The sequence below is a fragment of the Aulostomus chinensis genome, chromosome 8, assembly GCF_037954235.1.
Source record: "Aulostomus chinensis isolate RoL2024-O1b breed Wild chromosome 8, RoL_Achi_v1.0, whole genome shotgun sequence".
NCBI lineage: Eukaryota > Metazoa > Chordata > Actinopteri > Syngnathiformes > Aulostomidae > Aulostomus > Aulostomus chinensis.
Genome location: NC_141327.1, coordinates 11518047 through 11543822, shown reverse-complemented (window position 1 = coordinate 11543822; position 25776 = coordinate 11518047). Strand labels below are relative to the sequence as shown.

Sequence of the window (25776 nt, the reverse complement as noted above, 5' to 3'; positions counted from 1 at the left end):
TTAGCAATGTTTCATGACCCTGTTTGCTAAGCTCCCCTGTCTGTTTTCGTGGTTCATGTTGTGTTTCTCTTCCTGTTTTATTTTGGTGATTCACGTTTCTTTCTTATCTTCACAGGTTTTACTTCCTTGTTCCAGCTTGTCACACCCACTTCCTGATTGTTCCTTCCCAGCTGTGTCTCATTCCCCCTCATTACCTTTTGTATTTAACCTTCTATCTCCCTTAGTTCCACGCTGGATTGTGAGCACAGTTTTTGTCACCCTCTAGGTGTACTTTTGTATTTCACAGACCAATCTTGACCTCCTTTGCTCTCGACCTCGTTCTCCTGCCTTGCCCCCGTCTGGTTTTGTCTGCCTTCTTGGACTGCTCTTCGTGTATGACCTCTGCCTCGTCTGACTTCCACCCCTGTGTACCGAACCCTGCCTGGCCTGAGTATCTCCCTTGTGATTCTTGACCCCGGACTGTTGAATAAACCTTGTTCTTTGAACTTTGGACCCGTCTCCTCCTTCCTATTGGTTGCCCTGCCATTGTTCCTGACACAATGTTAATGAAAATAAAAGAATGTAAATGAAAGAAAGCATTCCTAAAAATTTGCTTAATGTGGGAGTTAAAGGACAGATCCTGATTGAGGAGAACTCCTCGGTTCCTTAAGGTAGTGCTGTGGGCCAGGGTGATGCCATCCAAGGTACCTATCTCATCAGATAGGGTGTCTCGAAGATGTTTTGGGCCCAGCACAATAACTTCAGTTTTATCAGAGTTTAATAAAAGGAAATTGTGGGTCATCCATGTTTTTATGTCCTTTAGACAGGCCTCCAGTTTAGTCAGCTGATTTGTTACATGTGGATGCATTGATAAGTACAGCTGCGTATTATCTGCATAACAGTGAAAAATTAATTGAGTGTTTCCCAATAATGCGAACTAGAGGACTGGTCCAAGCACAGAGCCGTGTGGAACACCATAACTGACTGCAGTGGTTTCAGAGGGGTTATCATTAGTGAGTATGAACTGAGATCAACCCAGTAAATATGACCTAAACCAATTTAGTGCAGTTCCTTTAATGCCAATGACAGGTTCCAGTCTCTGCAGAAGGATATGGTGGTCAATGGGATCAAAAGCTGCACTGAGATCTAATAAGACCAGCACAGAGACCAGTCCCTCATCTGATGCCAGTAGGAGGTCATTGGTAACTTTGACTAGTGTTGTTTCTGTGTGATGATGAATCCTGAAACCTGACTGGAAATCCTCTAATAGGCTGGTGCTGTGGAGAAAGTCACAGAGCTGTTTAGCAACTGCTTTCTCCAGGATTTTGGAGAGAAAAAGACGATTATACTTTATATATTATAGATTATATGGTCTGTAGTTGGCAAAAACTTCTGGATCCAGGTTTGTTTTTTTCAGAAGGGGTTTAATTACTGCTACTTTAAAGGACTGTGGGACGTAACCAGATAACAGCGACTCATTGATCATGTCCAAGAGAGAGGAGCTAACGAGGGGTAGAGAGTCTTTAAGCAGCTTAGCCAGGTTGGGGTCTAGAAGACAGGTTAAGGGTTTAGAGGAGGAAATTATTGTAAGACAGAAAGAAAGAGAGCCTTTAGTCATAGTAATATAAATTGTCTGGAATTTGATGAATAACAATAACAAGCATGCAAACTTGACGTTTCCACACTGAGTAATCTTGTTAAACAATCTCCAGACTGACCAAAATCATGTTGATGATGATTTTTGTGCAATATCTCTGAGCTTTAGATTCTGCAGAATTGTGAAATCAAAGCATTGGTTTTGCAACATGAGAGGAAAATAAAGCACTCGCTGCAAAGGGTATAACTGTGAAAGTGAATATTACACCGGTGAATATTGGACACTCTTATTGAGAAGGACAAAATCAAAACGAGTTCATAATTACCTTCAATCACGCACAGCATAAAAAAGTGCTTCATTTGGGGCGGCACGGTGGTGCAGTGATTTGCAATGTCGCCTCACAGCAAGAAGGTTCCGGGTTCAAGTCCTGGCTTTACCCTGAACAGGATAAGTGGAAGAAAATGAATGGATATACCTCTGTCCTCAGGTGCCATTCAATATCTAACCACTAGAGGGTCCTGTTGACCAAATAAAAAGGGCAGTGGAGGCAAAGAAACAATCTGCCGCATCTTGCAACTGAATTAGACATTGGATAACTGCTTCTGCTTTTCTCAGATAAAACTTATTATTTCCTCCACCAAGGAGGTATTGTTGTAAGCTGTTTGTTTGTCAGTTTGCAGGTTAGCTCAAAAAGTTGTGGATGGATTTCAAGGAAATTTAGAATAAATAATAATATTTAGGAATTAACCTGGAACTGAAATCACAATGTAATGATGTCACATCGTTCTGGTGGAGATATGCAATCTCCAGATTGCCTCCAAGTTCTAGATGTACACATCTGGTTATGGCACAAACAATATTTTTAAATGACTCTTAGGCACAATAGCATAAATGATGAGCCTGTTTTGAGTCGAGAATTGGAGCAGAGCTCTGTCAGCATGCTGGGATCTCCAAATCATGCACAACACCTTACCACCCAGCCGGGCAACCCAGTAGAGAGGTTTAATAGGACTCTGCTTGATCTCTTGGGAACAGTCGAGGAGAAAAAGAAGGAGGAGTGGGGGAAATATGGAAGGCCTCTTGTACATGCATATAATTGTACAAGGGTTGGTGCATCTGGTGAAGCTCCTTTCCTTATTATGTGAGGCAGAGAGCCACGTCTCCCCGTTGACCTGTGCTTTAGCCTCAGTCCTCAAGGCCACTGTCACAGAACGCACTCACAATATGTGCGAGACTTAAAGAAAAGACTCAGACACGCCGAATACTTAGCGTCAAGAAATGTTGAACAAAAGGCACTGGGATGCTAAAGTGACTGCGCTACCATTGGAAGTTGGTGACAGAGTTCTAGTTAGGAACCTGAGCCTCAGAATAATGAGCATGAAATTTCTGACGAGTGGGAATCAACTGTATACAGAGTTGTCAAGCAGCTTGATGAGAGTATCCCCGTCTATGTTGTCAAGCCTGATGATGGAGAAGGCAGGGAGTAAAGTGAATACAGAACAGGAGCCCCAGTACACAATAGTGGAGGCCCCTTAACAGAGGATTTCTCAGTCACAACCTTCTCTGAATCCTGATGCCCCTGTATTCATTTCAGACCTGGGAGATTTGTCAGACACTGGTACAGAGGTTAGTTCAGCCTCATCCAAGGCTATGTCTTTCCATCGTTTTCTGGTTCCATCTTTAATGTCTGTATATTTGATAAAGTTTCAGCAGCTTCTCATGTGGCTTCATCAGACTCCAACACAGCCATCATGAGTCAAACAAACAAATTTGGCCTGTGGGATCCTGAATACTGTCCTGTCATCCATGTTGGACAGTGACTCCCACCCCATGCAGGACGTCCGAACAGCACTGAAGAGCTTCTTCACCCAAAGTGTGTGAAGAAGCGATATCACAGGTCCTTCCTTCCTGCAGCTGTCAGATTTTATAACCAGCAGCTGTAGAGCCACCACACCACATACAGTTGCTTTACAGAGTAAAATTAGGCATTTAAATTCACATAATGGAGCTGAAACAAAAAGAACAGGAATTTTTAAATTAGAACAAGTAGCGAGCAATGTTTGGAATTATTTTACGAACATTTTTGCTTTTGTCTAAATTTTTGATGCTTGAAAAAAATATCTTAAAATCCTTAACAAATCCAGAGGAGGAGGGCTTACAACTTCTCCATTTAGCAAAATGAGTATTACTCTCTCAGTAAAGAAGCTGAGTTTACTGAGCTAGAACCCTGCTAAAATATCCCTCTGCAATTATCATGAAACAATCTGGATTTAAAAGCATTACTGATGAACATGTTACCACTTTTCCTATCAGTCAGAATACATCCCTCTACCAACAGAGCAGACAATAATTGGTGATTCACTTTCTGTAAGTCCATCAAAATTGTGGCAGGGCGGCTTCTGTTATTGGTGACTAAACAGCCCAGTTCAAATCTGAATAAATTAAACATTTCTGACAAAGCCAGCAAGGGATTGTTGGAGCCTGGGGTTCCAGCAGGCTCACAGGTCCTTTGGAGCAGGAGAAGAGTTCAGACGAAAATGAAGTTTCTCCTCTCCTCTCCTCAACTACTTGTTGCACTTTGTAGTTTGGCCTTGGTGTCTCGCAGTCTCTCTGTGTTTCCACAGATCCACCAGAGCCCCAACCGCCGCCTGCATCGCCCCCCCCCCCCCTCTTATTCCCTACTGTTACACCGGCCTGAGCTCCCCTTCCATGAATCAGTCTGCCATCCAGTCCCCCATCAAGCTGGCTTGCTCTCCCTGCCTCCCCTTCCAGAAGCTTCCTTCTTCAGCTGTTATTAACATTTCCATGTTTTCCACATTTTGTATTGTAAACTGTTTTCTTGTCTGTAACAACATCTACTGCACGTCTGTCCGTCCTGGGTGAGGGATCCCTCCTCTGTTGCTCACCCTGAGGTTTCTCAGATTTTTCCCTGTTAAAAGGGTTTTCTATGGAGTTTTTCCTCAGTCGATGTGAGGGTCTGGGGGCAGAGGATGTTGTTATGATGCCATGTGAAGCCCTTTGAGACAAACTGTTTGTGAAAACGGGCTATACAAATAAAATTGCCTTGCCTTGCCTTGCAATTGAAATAAAGAAAAATGGTGGTAACACTGACATCAAAACTATAAAAAGTGCACAAAATACAAAGTTAAAAACGTTTTGATGAGTACAATCACTATATTTTGCTTGTTAAATGATCAATGAATTAAAAATGTTGTTTCATTTCATGTTTTCTTTATTTTGTAACACACCAATTTCCCATCCACCCAGAGGAGGCACCTTTAAGTCAACTTTGAGGATCATTTGAGGGTCCCGACTGTCCTGGTTTTGGAAAATCCAAGCAAAGCCCCCCTGCTATCATCAATGAATCAATATTTTCCCGACAGATCACCAGCAGGTTGGATGATATAACAAGTTAGAGGTGAATATCATAGAGAGAGTTTGCCTCTATTTGACTCTCAGGAAGCCGATCAAGCGTCTACAACAGTCAAGAATGTGACAATGCACTGATATCTCTACATATTTTTGTGGAATAGCTTGGAATGAAACAATAAAAGTATTTCAATTCATGTGTGCTGTGTTAATTTATCACTGTTCTGTTCAAAGAATATTAATTTACAACAAACTGTCTATCTGAGTTAATTTAACTGAGCTGGGGTTGTAACGGGTTGTAATCTGCAGGATTAAAATGCCATTTTTTTTCACATGTTCCATCCTGTAAAACACATTTCAAGGTAAAATGAATGATATTCATGCAAATTGCTGCTCTTTCAATTATGTTAAGGTCAACTTTCATTGACTTGATTCTGATGACAGTTCATGTCTTTGTTACCGCATGAAACAGGAAACGCAGAATTTAACAAACTAAATAATTGGTTTTTGGAATGAGGCGAAGAGGGAAAAATCCTTCAGCAGTAACTGGGAATAAATGGGAATCACTAACGTGTGTTCAAGGGTCCAGTAAACTTTTTTCTACAATATTTCAAAAATAAAATGGTAAAAAAGGCTTCCATTTCTATGACTACCAGTGTAATGTCGTCCTGGCTATGACATCATGTTGTTGCCTTTTTAAAAAAAATTATTGTTGGGAAACTACGTAACTCTAAGTTGTTGTTGTTTTTTAATTTGACTCAAAAGAAAACAAAGCCAACACCTTCAGACAGGAGAGCGCTGGTTGCTATGTTGGTCTCCAGGTGCGTCGTTCGTCATCGTCACGTGACCGCTAACGAGCCATATCAGAGAACCCAATCGCGGTTCCCGCAGTTTGCGGACAGCAATTTTTTGGAGGAGACTCCATCAAACACGCTGAGAACAAACTTAACTTTTTATTAAAAAACGAGAAAACCCCTCAAGAGGAGCCCTCAGACACCGCAGAGGTAAAACTGAACTCCTTTGAGAACAAAATGATGGAATATTTGATGTTTTTTTCAATGATGCTCAGATTTGAAACTGACTGACACACTGGCAGTGCCTTGTGAAGAGATTACTTACTATTTAAAATACAAATTGTAGACAAAATCCCGTTGAAATCCTTTGATGTAAATGGAAAAAATCAATTTATGGCTGGAAGTCTTCAACATGCTGCTGAAATGCTGCTCTCAAGCTAACAGGTTAGCTGTTGATTTATCAAGTAAACATCAGCTGAATCAAGGCAGATGTTATTCTTGTTTCTTAGTCGGAGAATCAGTTGAAGTTGATTTTTGCAGATTTTGCAAAAGATTTTGCAGAAGATTTGTTCAAAGTTTGAAATCTGCATATTAATTTAATTTGCTGAATCAAAAATCAAACAGTGAAAACACTGTCAGCTGTCAGAACAGAGAGTGGGCTTTTATGTTGAGGTCACTAAAACAGTGAGTGTGTGTGAGCCAGCTTCACATCAACCTCCCATCAGCTTTGAGTGTCTGACTGAGTCTTCCACATCTTTCTTGTCTGATGTGGAAATGTTGACTCACATTGTGACAGAAATCCAGGCTGTAACATTCAGTACTTCAAATATGTCCGAACTCACTGACTCATCAGCAGGTCCATGATTGATGGACGCAGCTTTATTTTCCTCTGCCCAGTAATGTCATCCTTCACATCTGTGTGGGTGTCTTTCCTCATTCACAGCCTTCATGCCACAGCGGCAGCTGACAGGTCGTCCCGACACCTTCAGGTCTGAGGCCAGGCTGCAGCAGAAGCTGCAGCTTGAGTGCTTCGCCAAGGCCGAAGAGGCATTCAAGCAGGGACGAGCAGAGGAGGCGGCTTTCTATGCACAGCAGGTGAGGGGGGAGTTTTTGACTGGGATATTTTGTTGTTTTACAGTTACATTTTCACTTGGGAAGCCCTTTTTCGTTCTTACCTTTGCCACACTAGAAGCAATGTGTCATTGTCCAGCTGATGATTGATGAATCGTGTGAGTGTGAATGGTTGTGTGTCTCTAACTAAATCGCTTTCATGTCACTTTTTTAGGGACACCTGCATGTGCATCTCATGGAGGAGGCCAACCAGAGGGCGTCAGCACAGACCTTCTGGAAGCTGAACAAGCGTCTCCAGAGGAATGTGCTGGACCTGCACGGGCAGCGGGTGCAGGAGGCCCTGGTGTGGTTGGCTCACACCCTGGAATCAAAATGCAGAGGTACTGGAGAAGAGCTTCTTTTTGGAAGAGACATTTCTGAATGCTGTGTGTTGACTTTTTTATTTTCCTGTTTCTCTGCAGAGCTCCAGCACGGCCAGTGTCGCCCTCACCTCTCAGTCATCACTGGGAGAGGACTCCACAGCAGGGGAGGGGTGGCCCGCATCCGACCGGCCGTGATGGAGTTCCTCACCAGGAACAACTACAAGTATGCACAGATACACACAACTCAACACAACACGGACGCACACACAATGTCTCCATAATTGTTTTCTCTTTGATCTCTCAGGTTCAGGGAGACGGACCCAGGATTTTTCTCCGTGTGCTTGAGATGAGGAGAACCTGCTTCCTCAGTCTGAAGGAGACGTGTCCCTGTGTCCAGGCTCTGTGGGGTGAGTCCTGGGATTCTCCTCTTCTCGCTCCTCCTCTACTCATTCATTCATCTCTCATATGTGCATGTAACTAACTTGACTTCTTCCCTGGAGTCTTTGTGCTTCCTCACCCCCCAGATCCCGACTGATGCTGCTGCTGGAGGAGGCTGCAGACCTGCAGAGTCTCAGGCTGACGCCCTGGTATAAGTATTGGTATTAGCAGTAGTAGTATTCATGGTAGTATTCTTTAGTACTGTACTAGAATTCATCCCAGCATTGTGTTTTTACTCGTATCAACACTCGCACTTTGATTTGCTCAAATTTGTTGCTTAGGTATCCAGGAGATGTTGTTGTTACTTTTACAGTTCTTGTTTGTTGTGTGTCTTCACTCTCCACGTCCCCATGACTTTCTGTCTCCTCCTTCTTTCTCTCTCTGTCTGTCCCTCTTTCCTTCTCTATCCCGGTCCCTCATCATCTTCATCTCCGTCCCTGCTCTCCTGCTCTCTTTCCCCCCAACCGGTCAAAGCAGATGGCCGTCCCCATTGAGCCTGGATCTGCTCAACGTTCCTGCCTGTTAAAAGGAAGGTTTCCGTTGCCGCCGTTGCTGATGTGCTTGCTCATGGAGAATTGTTGGGTGTAAACTCAATGGAGGAGTTTGGTTCTAGACCTGCTCTACTTGAAAAGTCTTAAGGGAGAACTCTGTTGAATTGGCTTGACTAAACCAGAAAAGTTCCAAAATTCCATTGGCAGGGAAACCACCACATCTTCACTCTCTGTTGGTAGTTTAGATCTGGTTCCATCGTTCATGTCTGTATATTTGAGAAAGTGGCAGCAGCTTCTCATGTGGCTTCATCAGACTCCAGCACAGCCGTCAAGAGTCAAACAACCACATTTGGCCTGTGGGATCCTTAATACGACCCTGGTTGCCAGACTGAATGTCAGTGACTTCTGACACTTTGAGGAGGGCGGATCCAGGCTGGCTTCATGTAGTGTCAAAAAAAAAAAAGGGAAGCGACACTGGTAGTGGTACTCCTGGTGTTCTGGGATGGGGTTCAATTCCCTGCAGTGTCCTGCTGACTGTTTGGCATTCACATGAAGGAGCACAAATTCAAAGTTGTTGGACTCCTGACTTGGTGATCCACTTGCTGTGAATCCATCACAACTGTGGCAGGGCCGCTTCCGTGATGGGGTCACTAACCTGCCCTGTTCAAATTGAAGTAATCATAATCAAAATAATGCATTTAATCATGCATATTCATTACAGAGGAAAATTAGGCATTTAAATTCATGTAATGGAGCTGAGACAAAAAGAACAGGAATTTTAAAATTAGAACAAATAGAGAGCAATGTTTAGACTTATTTTCCATGCATTTCTAACTTTTTAGGTTAAGAGCTTTAAAACTGGGGGGTCTACTGGGGGACTCTCCCACCAGGATGGAAACCAGGGAGGGAAATGAGGCTCTTCCTGGCACCAGAACAGTGTTGTTTTTGGTAGGCATTTTAGATTTAGTTTTAGTCTTAGTCTTTTGGACTAAATGCTTCTTAGCTTTAGTCACATTTTAGTCATTTCTATCCTTGATAGTTTTAGTCTAGTTTTCGTCGACGAAAACTCAAAAAGGTTTTAGTCAAATATCAAAGATACCTTTAAATACAAGATATGTGTATGTACTTCATAGGCCAATACAGGTGATAGAATGAAGCACACTGAAACTGATCTACTTTCAAAGGTGAGTTTTTTTCCCCTCTTTTTCTTTCTTTACCTTGTACTTTTATTATTTTGTTGCAGATGCAGACAACACACTGGCACACAATGAGTATTGTATCACAATAAAATAGGATGAAACAGAAAAATAAAAGCACACTTGACTTCCATATGAATGACCATATGTCCTACATATTGGCTTTAGCTGCTGTTATTGGTTAAAGCATCCACGTGTGTTGCTTAGATAGGGAACAGCAGCAGGTCTGAGGACTACCGTGTTTCCCAGTCCCACAAACATGGGTCAAAGCATTTCACTTGCCACCCGTCCACAAATGGACAGGGGTTTTATTCATAACATGCTAAATTAATAGAAGGGCTGGTTAAATGAGCCAACATTAGCGGGGCCCCTGGCAGCCCCCTTCATTCTAGCTTTAGCATGTAGCACTAGGAAGCGGTCTCTGCACCACAGGGGAGGTGTAACCACCACCACCACCACAAAACTTTAGGCTTAATACAAAGAAAGCATCACAGGGCTGGCCTAACATAGACTAAAGCTATGCTTTAATCATCTCTCTTGTTGCGACCACCCGACACCGCTGTTGCTGCCATGGTGTGTGTCTCGTCTGCTGAAGACAGGCCCAGACTGTCTCTGTGTGTGCATGTGTGTGCGCGAGAGAGAGGCTTACAGTGCACGTATACTGATGATGGGGGCGTGACCATTAGGACCAACAGCTACAGCTGGCTCCATTCTGATGTTTGAGCTCTTGATTGACATTGCACGCATGTTGTACTTGGCGGAAAAAAACCCGCATGTTTTGAAACTTTGATCGTCCACCCACTAACAATTTAGTCTCGTCTCATTCTCGTCAGACGAAAATGTATACAATTTCATCACATTTTAGTCTTTACAGGGCTATGGTGACGTTCGTCTTAGTCTCATTATCGTCATGGAAAAAAGGGGTCTGACGTCATCATTTTCGAGCTCTGGGACATTTAATTGACAGTGAATGAGAACGGTGTCTCCCACAGGTTGACATGTTCTTTCTAGTGTTGGTGAGCATAAAGCTGAGCTTGACGTATAGATCGCGTCTCAGAGCCACAGAAAATGCAGCGTACAAACTGCAAAAACATTGTTTTTTACATGAGTTTGTATCAGTACATCATTACACATTATTGATATAATCAATTACAGTTTCCTCACACTTTCACACTGATTTACCTCTAAATGGAACTGAATATCAGAAGATTATCACTGGAAACAACAACACTCTTGCTGTCTGCGTGGAGGGATGTAGTTTTAAACATCTTTATTTTACAAATTAATCCTTGACTTTTTCTGTAGATTTTAAACTTCTTTTTTAAACAAAATATTTCTCATGCTACATTTGTAGCCTTTATTTTGTTAGATTTAAAATAAGGTGTAGTTTTTTAGGTTCCAAAAAAAAATGGAAACTGTACAAAAATGGGTGGCACTGTGGTGCAGTAGTCAGCACTGTGGCCACACAGCAAGAAGGTTCTGGGTTCAAGTCCTGGCTCCATCACAGGATCTTTCTGTGTGAGTCTCCATGTTCTCCCTGTTCCTGTGTGGGTTCTCTCTGGTACTCCAGCTTCCTCCCACAGTCCAAAGACATCAAGAGGGACGAGGCTGATTTATACTCTAAATTGACCGTAGGTGTGACTGTGAGTGTGAATGGTTGTCTGTCTCTATGTGTTGGTCCTGTGATGGACTGGCGACCTGTCCAGGTTGTACCCCGCCTCTCGCCCGTTGATGCTGGGATAGGCTCCAGCCCCCCCGCAACCCTTAATGTGTAGGAATAAGTGGAAGATGACGATGGATGGATGAATGAAGAATAGGCTTTGTTTAAAGAAGCTGAGTTTACTGAGCTAGAACCTTGCTAAATTATCCCTCTGCAATCATCATGAAACAATCTGGATTTAAAAGCATTACTGATGAACATGTGTAACATAGTTAAAAAGGTTTTGGTTAAATCCCGCTAAATTGCACAACTGTGCCACCTGCTGTTCACAATTTGTACCTGCAAGAGATAGTAACCGCAAGGATTTATGGGTATTCCTCAAAGAGGAATTTTCACGAGGTAACGTATCTGGAATGTCAGTGGACAAAAACAATGTTAACCAACAGAGCATGCGCTGTGTCCAAGCGTGATGACATTCCATGTGGTTATCTTTTTGTCATAAATGCAGATGGAATAAACCTGCTGTTACCACAACCCTGCGCGCTTCGAGAGTCTTTTATGCATATAGAAGACATCACACAGAGGTCACACATGTCACCATTTTCCCTATCAGTCAGAATACATCCCTCTACCAACAGAGCAGGTAATCCTGTATTAACATTATTATACACTAAAAAGTTCTGAATCAGAGGAAGAGAGATTCCACTCCATATTTTGTTTTATCCTCTCTGAGAACAAATTAAATCATCTTTTTCTACGAATCAGTAGTTACAAATTGTAACGACTCTTTCAAACGAAACACTTTTAAAGACTGATTTTCTATTTACTGTAATTACTCTGTTGTTCCATAAGGCTGCATGATGAGGAGAAAAATGTGGGCAAGTATCGTTCTCCAAAAGTCCAAAAGATTTGATGGTGAATATTGGACAAATCAATGGGGATCCTGTTCACATCAAAATCCCATTTCAAAATAAAATCTAAACATCCATTATTCTTAAACAAAGAATGGAATGAGGAACCACGTAGAGTTTTGCTGTGACGGACAGGCTTTTATCCAGTTCACTCTAAATGCGCCGACCATAGACTTGAATTCTGCAGCTTTAATCCACCTTTGTCCGTCTCCTAACAAGCTGAGATCTTCTGATGTCCTGTGTTTTATTCCTCCACAAGAACTGGAAAATAACTGTGTTTGCTTTCTTCCTATTTTTTTAGAGGAAATGTTCAGGGAGTGGAAAGGATCAGTCTGGAAACACCTTCCGCTTTAGACGAAGTGATTCTGACAAAAACAGTAAGCTGATCATCGCTGATATACGGTGAGAAATATGAATGTCTGAGATTACAACATTTATCAAGGGTTGGTTTTAGTGAAAACCTACGCGACGTGTGAGGAAGACCTGCATTTGCTAATTTATTGTGAACTATATTTCAATAAAAGGCTGGCCCACTGGCCAGTTGGGAAGGTGGTCGGACTACAGGCAAGTGCTGAAGGATGCATTCGTTCAGCTGAAGTGCAAGTTAGGGCCAAGACTTACTTGTGACCGGTGGCACGACTTATCCAGCTGCTCTGGATGACAGTGTTGATCCAGGAACTGGTGATCCAGAGATGTCTGTCACACAGTAGGGAATTTACTTGTGTTTCTTAACAGCTGTGCTATTCAGGGGATGATGACGAACTAGTTTCTGAGTTGCTGTGTGTTACTGCCTCAGACACTAGCCTGCCAGCTGTATTATACTGCATGTAGATATGCTGTGTGTATTTATGATGCTAGCTAAGCAATTTAGTTGGTTATGTCTGTGTGGTTTTATTTTATTTCACTAAGGTGAGACTGTTAGATCACTACAACTTGGTATGTTAATATTTAAAGCCAGCTAAACCTTTTGTGTATCTTTACTCCGCTTACAGAGGCCATTCATTCAGTGTTTATTTCGTTCATTCACTCAGAGGATCATTCGTTTTTCATGCACGGATTTGAACATGATGCTGAGGATTCATCTGTACTGCTGCCAGTGAACCTTATATAAACCATCTGAACTGTGTCTGCGTCCACTCTGTGACCGGAGTTGTGCCGTACTGGATAAAGTGGCTCCACACAATCTCCAATAATAAGCAAACATAGTATCAAATATTAACGGCATGTAAGCATTGATGGTCTTACACTTCCCTGGTTTGTAGTCTCTAGGTGATATTACACAAAATGTATTGAACAAAATATTTTTAGCATTATGAAAAATGCATTTTCAACTGAAATTCCTATTTCTTCCTATATGTTTTTTTTTTAAATCATAAAAGTCTATAAAAAAAAGCAGAGAAAAAGAAAGAGTTGTACCTTTTGTCTAGTATCTGGTAATGTACAGGCTGCACGGTGGTGCAGTGGTCAGCACTGTCCCCTCACAGCAAGAAGGTTCCGAGTTTGAGTCCCGGCTCGGGCACGGGATCTTCCTGTGTGGAGTCTCCATGTTCTCCCTGTTCCTGTGTGGGTTCTCTCTGGTACTCCAGCTTCCTCCCACAGTCCAAAGACGTGCATGAGGGATCGAGGTAAACAGATACTCTAATTGACTGTAGGTGTGACTGGTGACCCGTCAAAGGTCAGCAGGGATTGGCTCCAGCACCTCAGTGACCCTTTAACAGGATAAGTGCTAGAAAATGGATGGATGGATTTTCAGTAAAAAGGCCAGATGATGTGCCACTTTTAAAAGAAAATGGGAATTTCTCATTTGATTAAAATGCATTTTGCATTAAAATAGCCGGACCTGAGTTTGCAGAGAGAACGCTGACACTGGGATGAATTGTACTAAAACCAACTGGCCACAAGATGGAGCTTCTTGATTTTAATCTTTCTGTTCTGCCGGTTTTGAATTGCATGGATTTATATTCCATCCTTCTCAGAACCAGACAAGATGACACAGTGTGCTTTAGAGAGCTGAGGCCCACAGAAACTGGCTGATCACTAATTAGCTGAATGGAAGTGGTTTGGAGGTGTTTGGGTACCTCTGTTAAAAGTTATCTAAGTTATCTTTCTCTTTGCCTGCATTAGTATATTTACATTTATGATCACATTTATGATGATGTAACAATTCAAACTAACAAGACATGGTAAATTTAGTATCAGACACATAGCCGGAAATACTTTCCTGAGTGGGTGCAGTTATTTAAATTTGGAACTTTGGAGCTTTGCCAACAAAACCAAACATTTGTTGATGGCCGGAAGAGAAGTTGCTGCTATTTGTCATGTAAGAGGGGTGAAGATGATTATTTCTAGTCAATCCAAGATCCTGAATCTGATCGGTCTGATAACTTTTGATGTTGCTATGCAACGCTTCCCACCCACGAGCATTCATTGTGCTAAGCTATTGTACCATTTTTTTGTTTCAAACAGACACATGGTGACTATTTCTCCTGTCCTTTGTGTTACACTGGTTTTTTTTTTGGTCACACAGACAGTTGTCAGCACAACATCTGGCTTTCATAATAAAGCCATTGAACTTGATGCGTATATGGAGAAAAATGTTTCAGACTTAATGTCCAAAATTACCTGGGGAAACAGGACCTGTAGTAATGTCAGAACTACACACACCAATGGACAGATTTACATGGAACAATCGTATGAGGTGGAATCTGGCAAAAATGCAAAGTTGGTGTATAAACTGGAGAAATCATTGCATGAGCTAAAACAGTCAGGCAGAGATTGGAACAAGACTCTATGACTATCTGGGTGAAAATGCCTTACACCTACAGTAACCCTGCTGATCACTGTGTTTGTACACGGGAAACAGAAAACAATGCTATGGGTTGATGATTTAAACATTAACACCAGTGTTGAAACTGGAGACTGGGCCATGGTCCAGCTGTGGACACTTTTGATAAATGTGTGATGACTCTTATTTGCATCTCAGTGTCTCTCAGACAAAGGAGATGCTAACAGACTTTCGTAGGACTTCACCTGTCACTCTACCGACATTCATTAATGGCACATCTGTGGAAACAGTGAGTCAGTGTAAGAACATGGGGCCATCCTTGATGACAAATTGACCTTTGATGCTAATAAAGATGTCATTTCTGAAAAGGCTCATCAGAGGCTGTTCTTTTTAGGAAACTGAGGGGATTTCATTGAGATAAAACAATTTTAAAACTATTTAATCGTTTATTGAGTCTGTTTTGACTTTTGCAATGATCTGCTGGTTTGGTGACAATAATAGGCTGGGAAATAGAGTTAAATTTGGCCGAAAGATGTTTCGCATTGACTTGGCTTGGCCATGTGTTTCAAGTGAGAGCCACTCAGAAGGCAAAGACCATACTAGGACACATCAGCATGTCTGTAGGCAGAATTTAGACTTCTGCATCCAGGGAGGAGGTTTGCTCATGTCAGGAGGGTCAAATCAAACAGGTACCTGAGGGTCATTTGTCCCATCAGCTGCCGGGTTTTTGAATGAGCTGTAGGTACTGTTGTCATTACAGATACTGTAGATTGTGAATTGCTGTATTTGTATCTCTTATCCCAGGTACTATTTGTGTGATTGTGTATTTTTTGTGGACTACTGTTGCAAACAAAATTGCTCTTTGGGAACAATAAAGATTTTCATATTCAATTCCAATTCCAAATTCATTAATGAGTTCTACTTCAGATATTTTCTGGGCATGGACAAATGCGTGCATGTGCAAAAAAGTCACTAAAAAGACACGTGGAGACACTATTTGAAAGTGTTAACCTTCACAACTGTAAACCTAGAGCGACCTCTTGTGAACAACCACTGAACTACACTAATGATGCAGAAAAGATGAGCGGTATCAGAACATACAGAGGAGCAGTTAGAGCCTAACTTGTCTGACTTCATGTATGGAATCCAACCTGAATTTTTGTTGTTGGCAAGCTGTCACAGTATATCTCTGAGCCAGTAGAAGAGCAATGGATCAGTGTAAACATGTACTGAAAGATCTGAAAGGCACATTTGAAAAAGAAGTGTATTACCTAAGGTTTAAGAGGATTATCAGGTTACTATCGCAGTGGCGAGGAATCCTGTATGACGACAGGGGTTTAAGATGATGTAAGTGTGGTTGGTTGATGTAAAATATCAATTTCCAGCTGTGAATGAAGGAAAAGGAAGATTAGCTGGTAGCAAATGGAATGCAAAATCCTGCGGCCAAGTTTAAGTTGTTCAAGTTTGTAAAGGTTCTATAAATGTGTATGATCCAAGTCAGAGAGCCTTACGATGTATTCTTGTGTCTTTTAAGGAGATAGCAATGAGAGAACAAGTGGGGGTGATGACGTTTATGAACACTTACAACACTTGTCGGTTTGAGTGATGAATATAGACTTGATTGGTGGTGGCACATGGTCACTTATAAGGCAGGAGTGGATGGAGATGGTGGTAGCAGCTCCACTATTTTCTGTTTCTCCCTGTTCACAACACATCCTCACATCAGCTCAATTATGCTTTAATGGTGTCCCTCTCTTTTTGTTAAACAAATAATGCTCTTAGCCAAAAGTAGCTGATACACTGAATTCTTTAAATGACGGCTGACAAATAATATCTGATGTTGCTGTTTGAGGGAGGGGGATCCTTTTCCTCCCCAGTTGTACATCACCAGCGACCATGTCTCCAAGCTGTCCCAGTCATTGCTCCACCCTCATCCATGACTCTGGGGGGTAGGGGGCCATAGCTACTACTTTCCCCCTGACACCTGTCCTACCAGAGGAATCACAAGTACACAACCAAGACAAATCTTCCGATGCCCGTCTAAGCTAGATGGAACAGTGGCAGTAACGATCGTAATATGAGATTTGCATTCATGGTATCAATTATGAAAAGTTAACTGTGTTCGCTGCGTGAATCAATCATTGTGTCATGAGAGTTCTACTGTGGATCCCCCTGTAGAAATCTAAATATTACACTCTGGCCCCACCCTGATCTGTGCATCATGAAATACCAGAGGTGATAGGCGAGTGTGTGTGGATGAACGCATGTGTGTATGTTCCCTGAACTAAGCCATAACCCCCCCCCCCCCCAGCTGACTGCTCAGCTGTGCCTCCTGCATTCTGCAGCTCAAACTGTTTCCATATATCACACACTCTCACAGTGAAAGGTTAACATTAGGACCCCTGTGCAGAGGGATAAGTGTGTCCCGAATTAGCGAGGATGCCAATGGGAGCTGGGCTGTTGCCAGGGTGAGCTGCCAGCGGGTGTTGGGTGGTGGTGCTACGATGGGCTGGGTTTCTGCAATGAGGCCTGATTGCATGTTGGACACACGCAGGACACGTGTGCTGCTGTGTTCTCAAACTAGAGAGAGAGAGAGAGAGAGAGAGAGAGAGAGAGAGAGCACATCTCTCAGCTTTGTCAACCCTCTTTGAATGCACTGTCTTACCTTTGGTGAAATTAATTCAGTGATTAAGGAATTGTTAGGCTGTTACGTTTACCAGTTAGTATTTGCTAACCCATCACAGGCTCATTGCTGCTTAGTTACTGACAGAAGAGGAGCAATAATCCTCTTAGATGTAACGTTTATAATATTAATGCCAACACAGTTTGCAGCAGCAGGCACCTTCACCCCCCCACCCCCCACCAACTTCCTTCGGACATATACTCTTTTTATGAAAAGAAAAGCAGTTGCTCATTAGCTGTGGAACTGTTGACATAATGAGACAATCAAATTGCTTTTCTCTCAGCTGTGAATGCATGAAAAACACGCACACAGGCAAGGAGGATGCCAGCCACAACGGAGGCTGGTCAAAGCTCCACAGGGGTGGCTATGCCAGCGCTGACGCACTGCTGCTCTGCTGCTCTGCTGCCGGCTAATGGTCACTGAACACTCATAATAGCTTTTTTTCTTTTTGGCTGTCAGTGGAATAATAGGGCTTTGTTTGCATCCATGTGGACCAGCGGAGAACCTGGTAACCTTTGGTCCGACTATTAACTTCACTTGTTTTGAAAAATCTCTGCGTCATTTATTAACCTATTACCTTCACCATCATCACAGGTTTGTTTTTCAAGTGGACGGATTACATTTTTTCCCTCGCGTTAAGAGGACAGACAGTGTTGAAGGATGGATTTTAATTTTCTGTAAATATAAAGGCATTTTGTACTCATTAGCAAAACACACATACATACACTTAAGTACATAAAGACTCACAGAGCTGCGTACTGTACACTTCTGTCAGAAGACTCCTAAATTTTACAGAAAGCTTTTTACAAAGCAAACGTTCATTTCAAGAATGATCACACAAGCAGTTATCATCATGAGGATAAAACTGTACAGAAGGGGCAATTTGTAACAATCCAAACAAGCTAGCGCATCATACCGCACACTCTAAGCTATTAGGAGACAGCATGTTATTAGTAAGTTGGAGGAAATACTAACTTTCTTAGCGTGGTAGAAAAGGTGAAGCTCTGAATTTACATTCCAATACCAATTCATTTCCTCCTTTGGGGTTCTGGCCCTCAACTCACTTTCACCTCTTGAGGCACAAAGTAATATTACATGATAGGTGTTCCCTTTTCTGTAACCTTACAAATGACTCCTTTAAGCATGAAATTCATCGTTCTCACACATGGACAAATTTGCACACAGAGTAAGCATGTACATTCACACAGGCAGTTCCAAACAGCAGAGTTTGGGTGGCTAACTGGTCGTTCAATCATTCAAACTTATTTCCACTGCAGGGCAACGATGCACAACACTGAAAGTTGCCTGCAGCCTTTAATGATGGTCAGGAGTCTGGAACCCTCATTTTCTCACTGACAGGCTCACAATTGTCTCTGTCCTCTAAATTTTCAGCTTGTTCTTTGTCTCTCTTGCCAACTTTGTGAAAAGAGCCTGTCCTCGTTTTATCCAGAACCGTGGAGAGATTTTTCAGTCAGTGTCTATTTGACAAGGGTTGGTTCCTGTTCTCTGAGCTCTCATGTACAGCTTCAGGAAGTCCTTGTAGTGAGGCGCACAGCCAAGCCAGGCTTCACCAAAATGGACAGAGCCAGTCAAGAGGTACTCGTCCCCTCCAGGATGCACCCTGCATTGTTTGGGAACATTGACAAGTCCACTCCAGCTCTGTCCTCTGGTTCCACCCAGCGCAAAAACCTTGTTCTTCTGACGGAACAGCCGGCTCAGGGTCACCCTGACCTGCGAGTGGTTGTCAGTACCCGGCGCCACGTCTTGAAAGACACCACTGGCAGCTTTATAGACAGAAAGAGGGGAAAACGTGGTGGAAATGTAATTACTGAAGCAAAAGTAGCTGAAATGTCAAAATAAGAGAGACTATTTAACTTTGAATAGGTTACAATGACAAGCTGATTTCATTAATGAGAAATTCTGACGCACCTTTAATTCTGTTGTCTAACAAGACAAGCTACTGTTGGAAAACTTTAGGTAATAACTTAGGAGTTAAGGAGCCCAGATATATAAAATAAAATAACTTAACTGAAGGAAAAAGTTGTAACTCGAGGCCACAAATGACCGAAAAGGAAGGAACACATTACATCTCAAATATTATATATACAAAATATAGAGAGTATGTATATAAATGTGTGTATGTGTGTATGTATGTTTGTTTATATTTACTGAGGCCACTGAGTTCCCCAGAAACTTGGCCTTCAGATCAAACCTGTTCCCTCTATTTAGTTGTTTTATATTTCTGAAGGTATCCTGGGTATGAGCCATATCCTGGCTTGGATCATATGAAGGATACACCATAAATGTTAATATTCCAGTTTCTGATTGCTGCATCTTATTTGCGCAGGCACTGTAATGTTTATTTTTTTGCATAACAAACCTAAAACCTGTCAAATTTGACAGAAACTTGAGCAGAGCCACTTCCTGGGTTATTACGTTGTAAAGTTTGCTTCAGCACGTTCCGCCACACGCGTTGGCTAACTTAAACACCACGGACTTAAATAGGTCAGCATTTAGGTGCTTTCTGTAGTCTGAGCTGCAAAAAAGTATTTCAGTTTTTCACTACTGAAGGATTAAATACAGATTCTTTGTTGCTACACATGAAGATGTTCTCTTTGCTGCCGATAAGTTTGATTGCTGAGAAGTCACTTGGCAGATCAACATGCTACGCTATTCTGTTTTTTTTGGAGTGGGGTCCCGGCATGAGACGCTTAGATGGACAAACAAAAAAAAGGATATTTTAAAAAATCCTGATCATAACAGGGATACTTAAGTTCATGTAAACACAGTCGTGTGTGTGTGTGTGTGTGTGTGTGTGTGTGTGTGTACTATGTATGGTATGTGTGTCTAATGTGTCTGATGTATGGATTTACCAAAGTCACTGGTACACATGGCCATGAGGACCTCTTCATCTGAACAAGGTTCACACAAGTCTGAAAAGGCAAAAAAGAAGAAGACACATCAAGCACATGAGTTGTCGCTCTTGTTCTAATTTTCACGATCCAGTTTCTTTCCTTATTAGGTTTTTTTTTAATCGCTGTGTGTGTTGATTCAGCCTCAGTCTGGTTCCCTCCGTTTATCAGAAATGGTGGGTGTTTATGAGACATGAGGAGTTTATGAAAACAGCAGGTGAGGGGACACACACACACACACACACACATACATACACACACGGGTGGGCGAGCCAAAATGGCGAGATCTGTTCTTGATTGACAGTTGAGAGGGGATTGGCTGACTTGTGTGCTTGACCCTGACATGACCTTTTGATTGGCCTGCTTATTTTCATAAGTCTGGCTGAGACAAGACCCTGGAATGGGGGTGAATGGGTGAATGTGGCCTTTTGTTGACAAAACTGTTTCTCAAGCCAAACTTTTGTCTGTCACCTTCACTTATGCCCCTGCACGGGCAGCCTGTGTCCCGAACCAGACCATTAGACACAATTAACCACAAATTGTGCACAAATAAGCAACAGTGTTAAAATCAGCTCCCACACACACACGAGGCCTAGTCGTTTGGAGTGTGGTGGAGTTCATATTTCCCTTGTATACAATGTTTTGAGATTGTTATTATTATGGTCTCATCTGACAAGTTTATGGGGAAAATATCAGCTTGTCGATGCTTGTTGATGTGCACATACATTCTTAACAGACAGATTTTATAATTGCTGATGTTAAACAAAAGATTTTATTGAATATTTTTGTTTGGCACTTTTTTTCAAATCAGTGAGGTCGCGGGATAGACTGTTTTCCACTCTTTTGGGCTAATTATAACAGTTCCTGGAAAAAAATAGCATTGGATGGGTATATAGATGCATACTTTTGAGTCTTAATTAATGTATTGGCCTTATTGTTGATTAATTGGTTTCCTGGCAAACCCCAAAGTGGAGCCCTGTATATTAAAGTCTGGTTCTGCCACTGCCTGTGAGTTTACCGTTGAGATTCTACTTGTTTATTTCTAACACCAGAAGTCATGAAGCACTTAAGCCTGTCACTGTTCACAAGTTTAGCATCAGGAAAATACAGCAGACGATTTAGCTCAGTGTAAAGACTTTGTTCCGACTATAATCTTACGTTTGATGTCTACAAGCTTGTGGAAAGAATAGAATTTTAGGTCTAAACTTTGAACACAAAAAAGAGAAACGAACCAGCACAAAGTCACGCAAAATAATTTCTTTGTCTCTGGTCTCAGAAAAAAATTTAAGCCAGAACTCAGATTCATGTTGACACTAGATTTCACACAATTCCACATAATATTTTAGGGCAAGCCATGTTTGTTGAATACATGCTTGTGTTCTCTTACCCAAACCAGGGTGCAGGTAGGGGTACATATGGCCGCCGGGACCCCGGCTGGGCACCAACTCATACTGGAAAGCTGTGATCCTGCGGCTGATGTCTGTCTGTGGTACAGCCTCCACAAACAGAGCCCCGTCTGCCAGGCTGAAGCAGTGCACCGTTCCCTTGGCTTGTTCTCTCTCAGCCAGCAGCAGCTTCAGCTCACCAGCACGTTCCAGGTACACATGAGACCCCTAAACAAGGACATGCCATCAGTGAAACTCTGGATACACCCAGACCCATGTAAGGTTCTGAGCCGTGCCGCTGCTCTGTACCTGGGAGTAGGTTTGGGGTTTGATGCATGCATGGAAACCTCCCACATGTCCTGATGAGGGCTCCATGTTGGGCCGCAGGTTGACGATGATGGCTCCTGTGGGATAGAGCCACTCCAGAGAGCCCTGGGAGCAACGGAGGTAGACCTGCTCCACATCTCTGCGATGGGACTCATGGCTCAGACCACTGCAGGGGGGAGGACAAAAAGTCTTCACAGATCTGCAGAGATACTGGAGTTGAACATATCGAGGGATTAAATGTGACACAAATCAATAGAAAAGCATTTCCAGCCATCGTCAAAAGCACCTCCGCCAACCGCTTTCTGTGGCCGACGTGTGTAAATTCACCATCAGGAACTGCCAGGGTTATTCAGTCCTTGGGAGTCAGATAAACTTTACAACACCACATGTGAATTAGCGGCTCTCCTTTATGACTTTGCAACTTGGAGGACGATCAAAGGAGCCATATGGCTCTTTATTTACCTAAGATAAGAGTTGAAGCAGAGGCATTCCTGTGATCACAACGATAGGCATCACACTTCCAGCATGGTAAAGAAGCCTCAGACCCCCCCCCCCCCCCCCCCACACACACACACACACACACACACCATACTGTAGGACTTCATTCAGTGAATTTTTATATTCCTGGACAGACGATTCTAGTAAGATGTTTATCCAGATCACTGAAGTCATTCAGTTTAGAAGTAAAAAGCACAAAGCAGCCAAACACGCCCTCCACGCCAAGATCACCAGACTTCTGACCCTGCCCTGCTGTTTAAGGATCACATCTTCCCTAAATAAATCACAGTATCGTTTAGAGCCCTCTGAAAATCTTTGGACAAGACGATTAGTTCAAAGAAACAACCTCAGGATCCAGAGAAGTGTAGATTGTTTTGCTGTCTATTCTATATTTTTGTCCTTTAATATTTCATTCTGCGTAAATGCAACACGGATTCTTTTCTACCTGTCCTACTTTGAGTTGCTGTAACGTGGATTTCAATACGATCCCCATAAAGATTATGAAGACAGTGAAATCAAGACAAATCAAAAATACACAGGAGTAAATTCATCACTATCAGACCAGTCCCGGTGAAAAATCCCATCTATAGGAGAGGGACTGTCACACTGAGCTCCGCTGCTAGACTGAGGTGATCCACGTCCTTTGTTCTGCTCCATCCTCACCTTCCTCGCCAGCTACACTGATCGCTGGAGCTCAGAGCCACGGCCCGACACAGAAGCACGGCCGTGATCCAGTGCACAGCCCACGGCCACAGCATGGTGGCCTTTCCACCCCGGCGCTCTCCGGATCCCACACAGTACTCCACCGCAGCAGCAGCCAGCCGAAGATCCAGTCAAATGTCCCGCAGTGATCCGCTCCGCTCCCGCAGGCTACATGGCGGGCTCAGCCGAGGCTCGGGGGGCTGACGCTGCCTCCGGGTCCCGACGCATTTGGACAGAGGGGAGTAGTGCGCGCGCGCAGCAGCAGCTCAACTCGGGATGTTTAAAAAGTTGGCCAACGAACGTCACCGGGGGGCGCGTGCCAGCAGCTGACTCGACACGCGTGCGCTCGCTCCAAACCACTCCCCCCTCCACACACAGGCACACACACACGCACACACAGGCACACACGCACACACACGCACACACTACTCAATAAATCCGCGCGAGCGTGTGTGTGTGTGTGTGTGTGTAGGGTAATCATTCATCAGAGCTCGTGATACAACGAGTGAATGGCCACAATGTTTAAAAAAAAAAAGTTTTATAAGTAAAAAATGTGACCCACAAATGACCACAAGCACGAGCTATTAACCAGAAAGATAAGAGCTGTTAAAAAAAAAGCTGCTTAACCGAAAGAAACTGGCTCTTATGCTCGGATCCTCGTGTCCTACAGGTGCATTAGGCCTATACGACACCCGCACATAGATGCGTGGATCTGTGCGTGCGCGCGCATCAACAGCTGGATCATATTATCGAAGAGGAAATTCGGGCAGGCTGCAGTGACGACTTTCTAAAAATCCTCATTGGAGTTCTCAGTAAGAAACACATTTTTGGCTTCATTAAAAGCGTTTGTGTGTGTGTGTGTGTGTGTGTGTGTGTGTGTGTGTGTGTGTGTGTGTGTGTGTGTGTGTGTGTGTTTCTCTGTCTGTTCTTTCACCTCCTACATTCTATAGTTCTGTGTAAGAGGAAAAAAAACCTGACATGCCCTGATGTAACCAAAAATCACACGTGTGCTCTAAACGCCTCTTTGGTTTTCCCGTGAGAAAACAGTCGGAACGGCAAGCATCTTACTTACACGTCACATTCCCCCGGACAGCCCCAGCAATGTAACGCATTTCGAGAAATACCAAAAGACAGACTCTCTGACACACACACCGTCTTTCTGTGTTTTCAGCAGCCAAGCGGTTAAAGCCAATAATGAAAAGAGCTGTTTATCTCTATGTCTTCCACTGGATGATTTAAGTTATTTTCATGCTTTGAGGTCACAAAGAAAGGAATTAACATTAAATAAATAAATAAAAGATTGGATTTGTTGTGTAAGCTCTATTTCCATTCTATTTCCACTCAAGCAGCATTTTAATTGTTTTTTATCCGCATTTGAAGTTAATTTGATCATAAGGAAACAGATATTTCATTATATTTTGATTGAGCATGCTTTCAACCATCTTTCCATTAAGTTCCAATGGTGACATATGTGTAAAAAAAAAAAAAATCAGGAAATAATATTGTGCTCACTAGAAACCTATTTATGGTAGTTTCTGGTGAGAACTAATTGCATCTCCATCTCTTTATCCAGACACTCATTGTGAAGTATTGAATTGGAAAGGTTGATGAAAAAGGATTTTGCACCAAAAACATTTTTCAACCTCTGGGATGAGGAATATTTTTGGAAACAGGTAGTTTCTTGTCAGGACATTCACTTAATTTTTTTGAGAATGTAGGGAGAAAATCCCACGAGAGCCTAAATTCATTTAAAAACATCAGTAAACTGTATATTTCTAATCATTAACGGGATAAATTCAGATCAGTTATGATGCATCGGATTTATTACTTTTAAAAGTGAGATTTAACTGCTCCTCATTTTGCAGAGGATCCGATTCACAAAGGGCTCCGGGAAGTCCCCAGACCCCACTTTGAGAACCCCCGCTTTATATAAATCCCCACAAGTCTGTAAAACACTTCAATCTCTGCCTTTAAAATAGCTGCAGCTCCAGTGTGAACACAGCTGAAGCTCAGAGACCTGGTGGGAGTCTAATCCTGTCACCACGGCGGAGGAAGCCTGAGCTGCTGATGTGCTGTTTGACCTTGTGTGCTCCTTCACCATGCCAAGTATTCAGAGAGCAGCTCCTCTGACCCGCTCCCCTTTCCCTCCCGCCGTCACCTGGCTCTTCTCAAGCAGCCTGACAGGAGAAACACTCCGTCTGTCCACACACTGTTTCCTCATGGTGCCACACTCACACACACATTCCTCTATCTCTCATTTCAACCTCTGCGACCCACACTTCCTCAATGCTCGCGTGCAGTGCACTCCCCTTTCTTTTTAAAAACATTTATTTACCTGAGGTGCAATTTGAGCTGTGCTGGTTCTGTTGGAGGTCAAGTGCCTTGCTCAAGGGCAGCCTGACAACAGTTGTTGTCACCAGCTTGGCGACTGTTTTTAGACTAGCTGGCAAATTGCCACAGAGACATGAAAAAACATTACTTTTACCTCTGTTAAGAACGATTGTTGCAACTCAAATTTAGATCATCAACAAGTCTTACAATGCAGACTTGAAATATTTCCTGTATATCAACATTAAAAATGCATGGATCTAGACTTTAAGGAATTGTAACTACACG

At 42.7% G+C, this 25776-nt stretch overlaps 2 protein-coding genes across 2 annotated transcripts; one reads left to right on the top strand and one right to left on the bottom strand.

The window, feature by feature from the left end:
- Window positions 1-5841: 5841 nt before the first annotated feature.
- On the top strand, window positions 5842-8561 carry LOC147257144 (NEDD4-binding protein 2-like). Its single transcript, XM_086210951.1, has 5 exons — window positions 5842-5949; window positions 6683-6834; window positions 7025-7190; window positions 7272-7395; window positions 7477-8561. The coding sequence occupies exons 2-5, from the start codon at window positions 6688-6690 to the stop codon at window positions 7520-7522; spliced, it is 483 nt and encodes a 160-aa protein (XP_086067077.1). The 5' UTR covers window positions 5842-5949; window positions 6683-6687; the 3' UTR covers window positions 7523-8561.
- Window positions 8562-17911: 9350 nt separating this feature from the next.
- Window positions 17912-23400, bottom strand: LOC147257143 (meteorin-like protein). Its single transcript, XM_086210946.1, has 5 exons — window positions 23122-23400; window positions 21943-22126; window positions 21636-21861; window positions 20210-20269; window positions 17912-19120 (listed from the first exon to the last, which is right to left on the bottom strand). The coding sequence occupies exons 1-5, from the start codon at window positions 23214-23216 to the stop codon at window positions 18804-18806; spliced, it is 882 nt and encodes a 293-aa protein (XP_086067072.1). The 5' UTR covers window positions 23217-23400; the 3' UTR covers window positions 17912-18803.
- Window positions 23401-25776: the final 2376 nt, after the last annotated feature.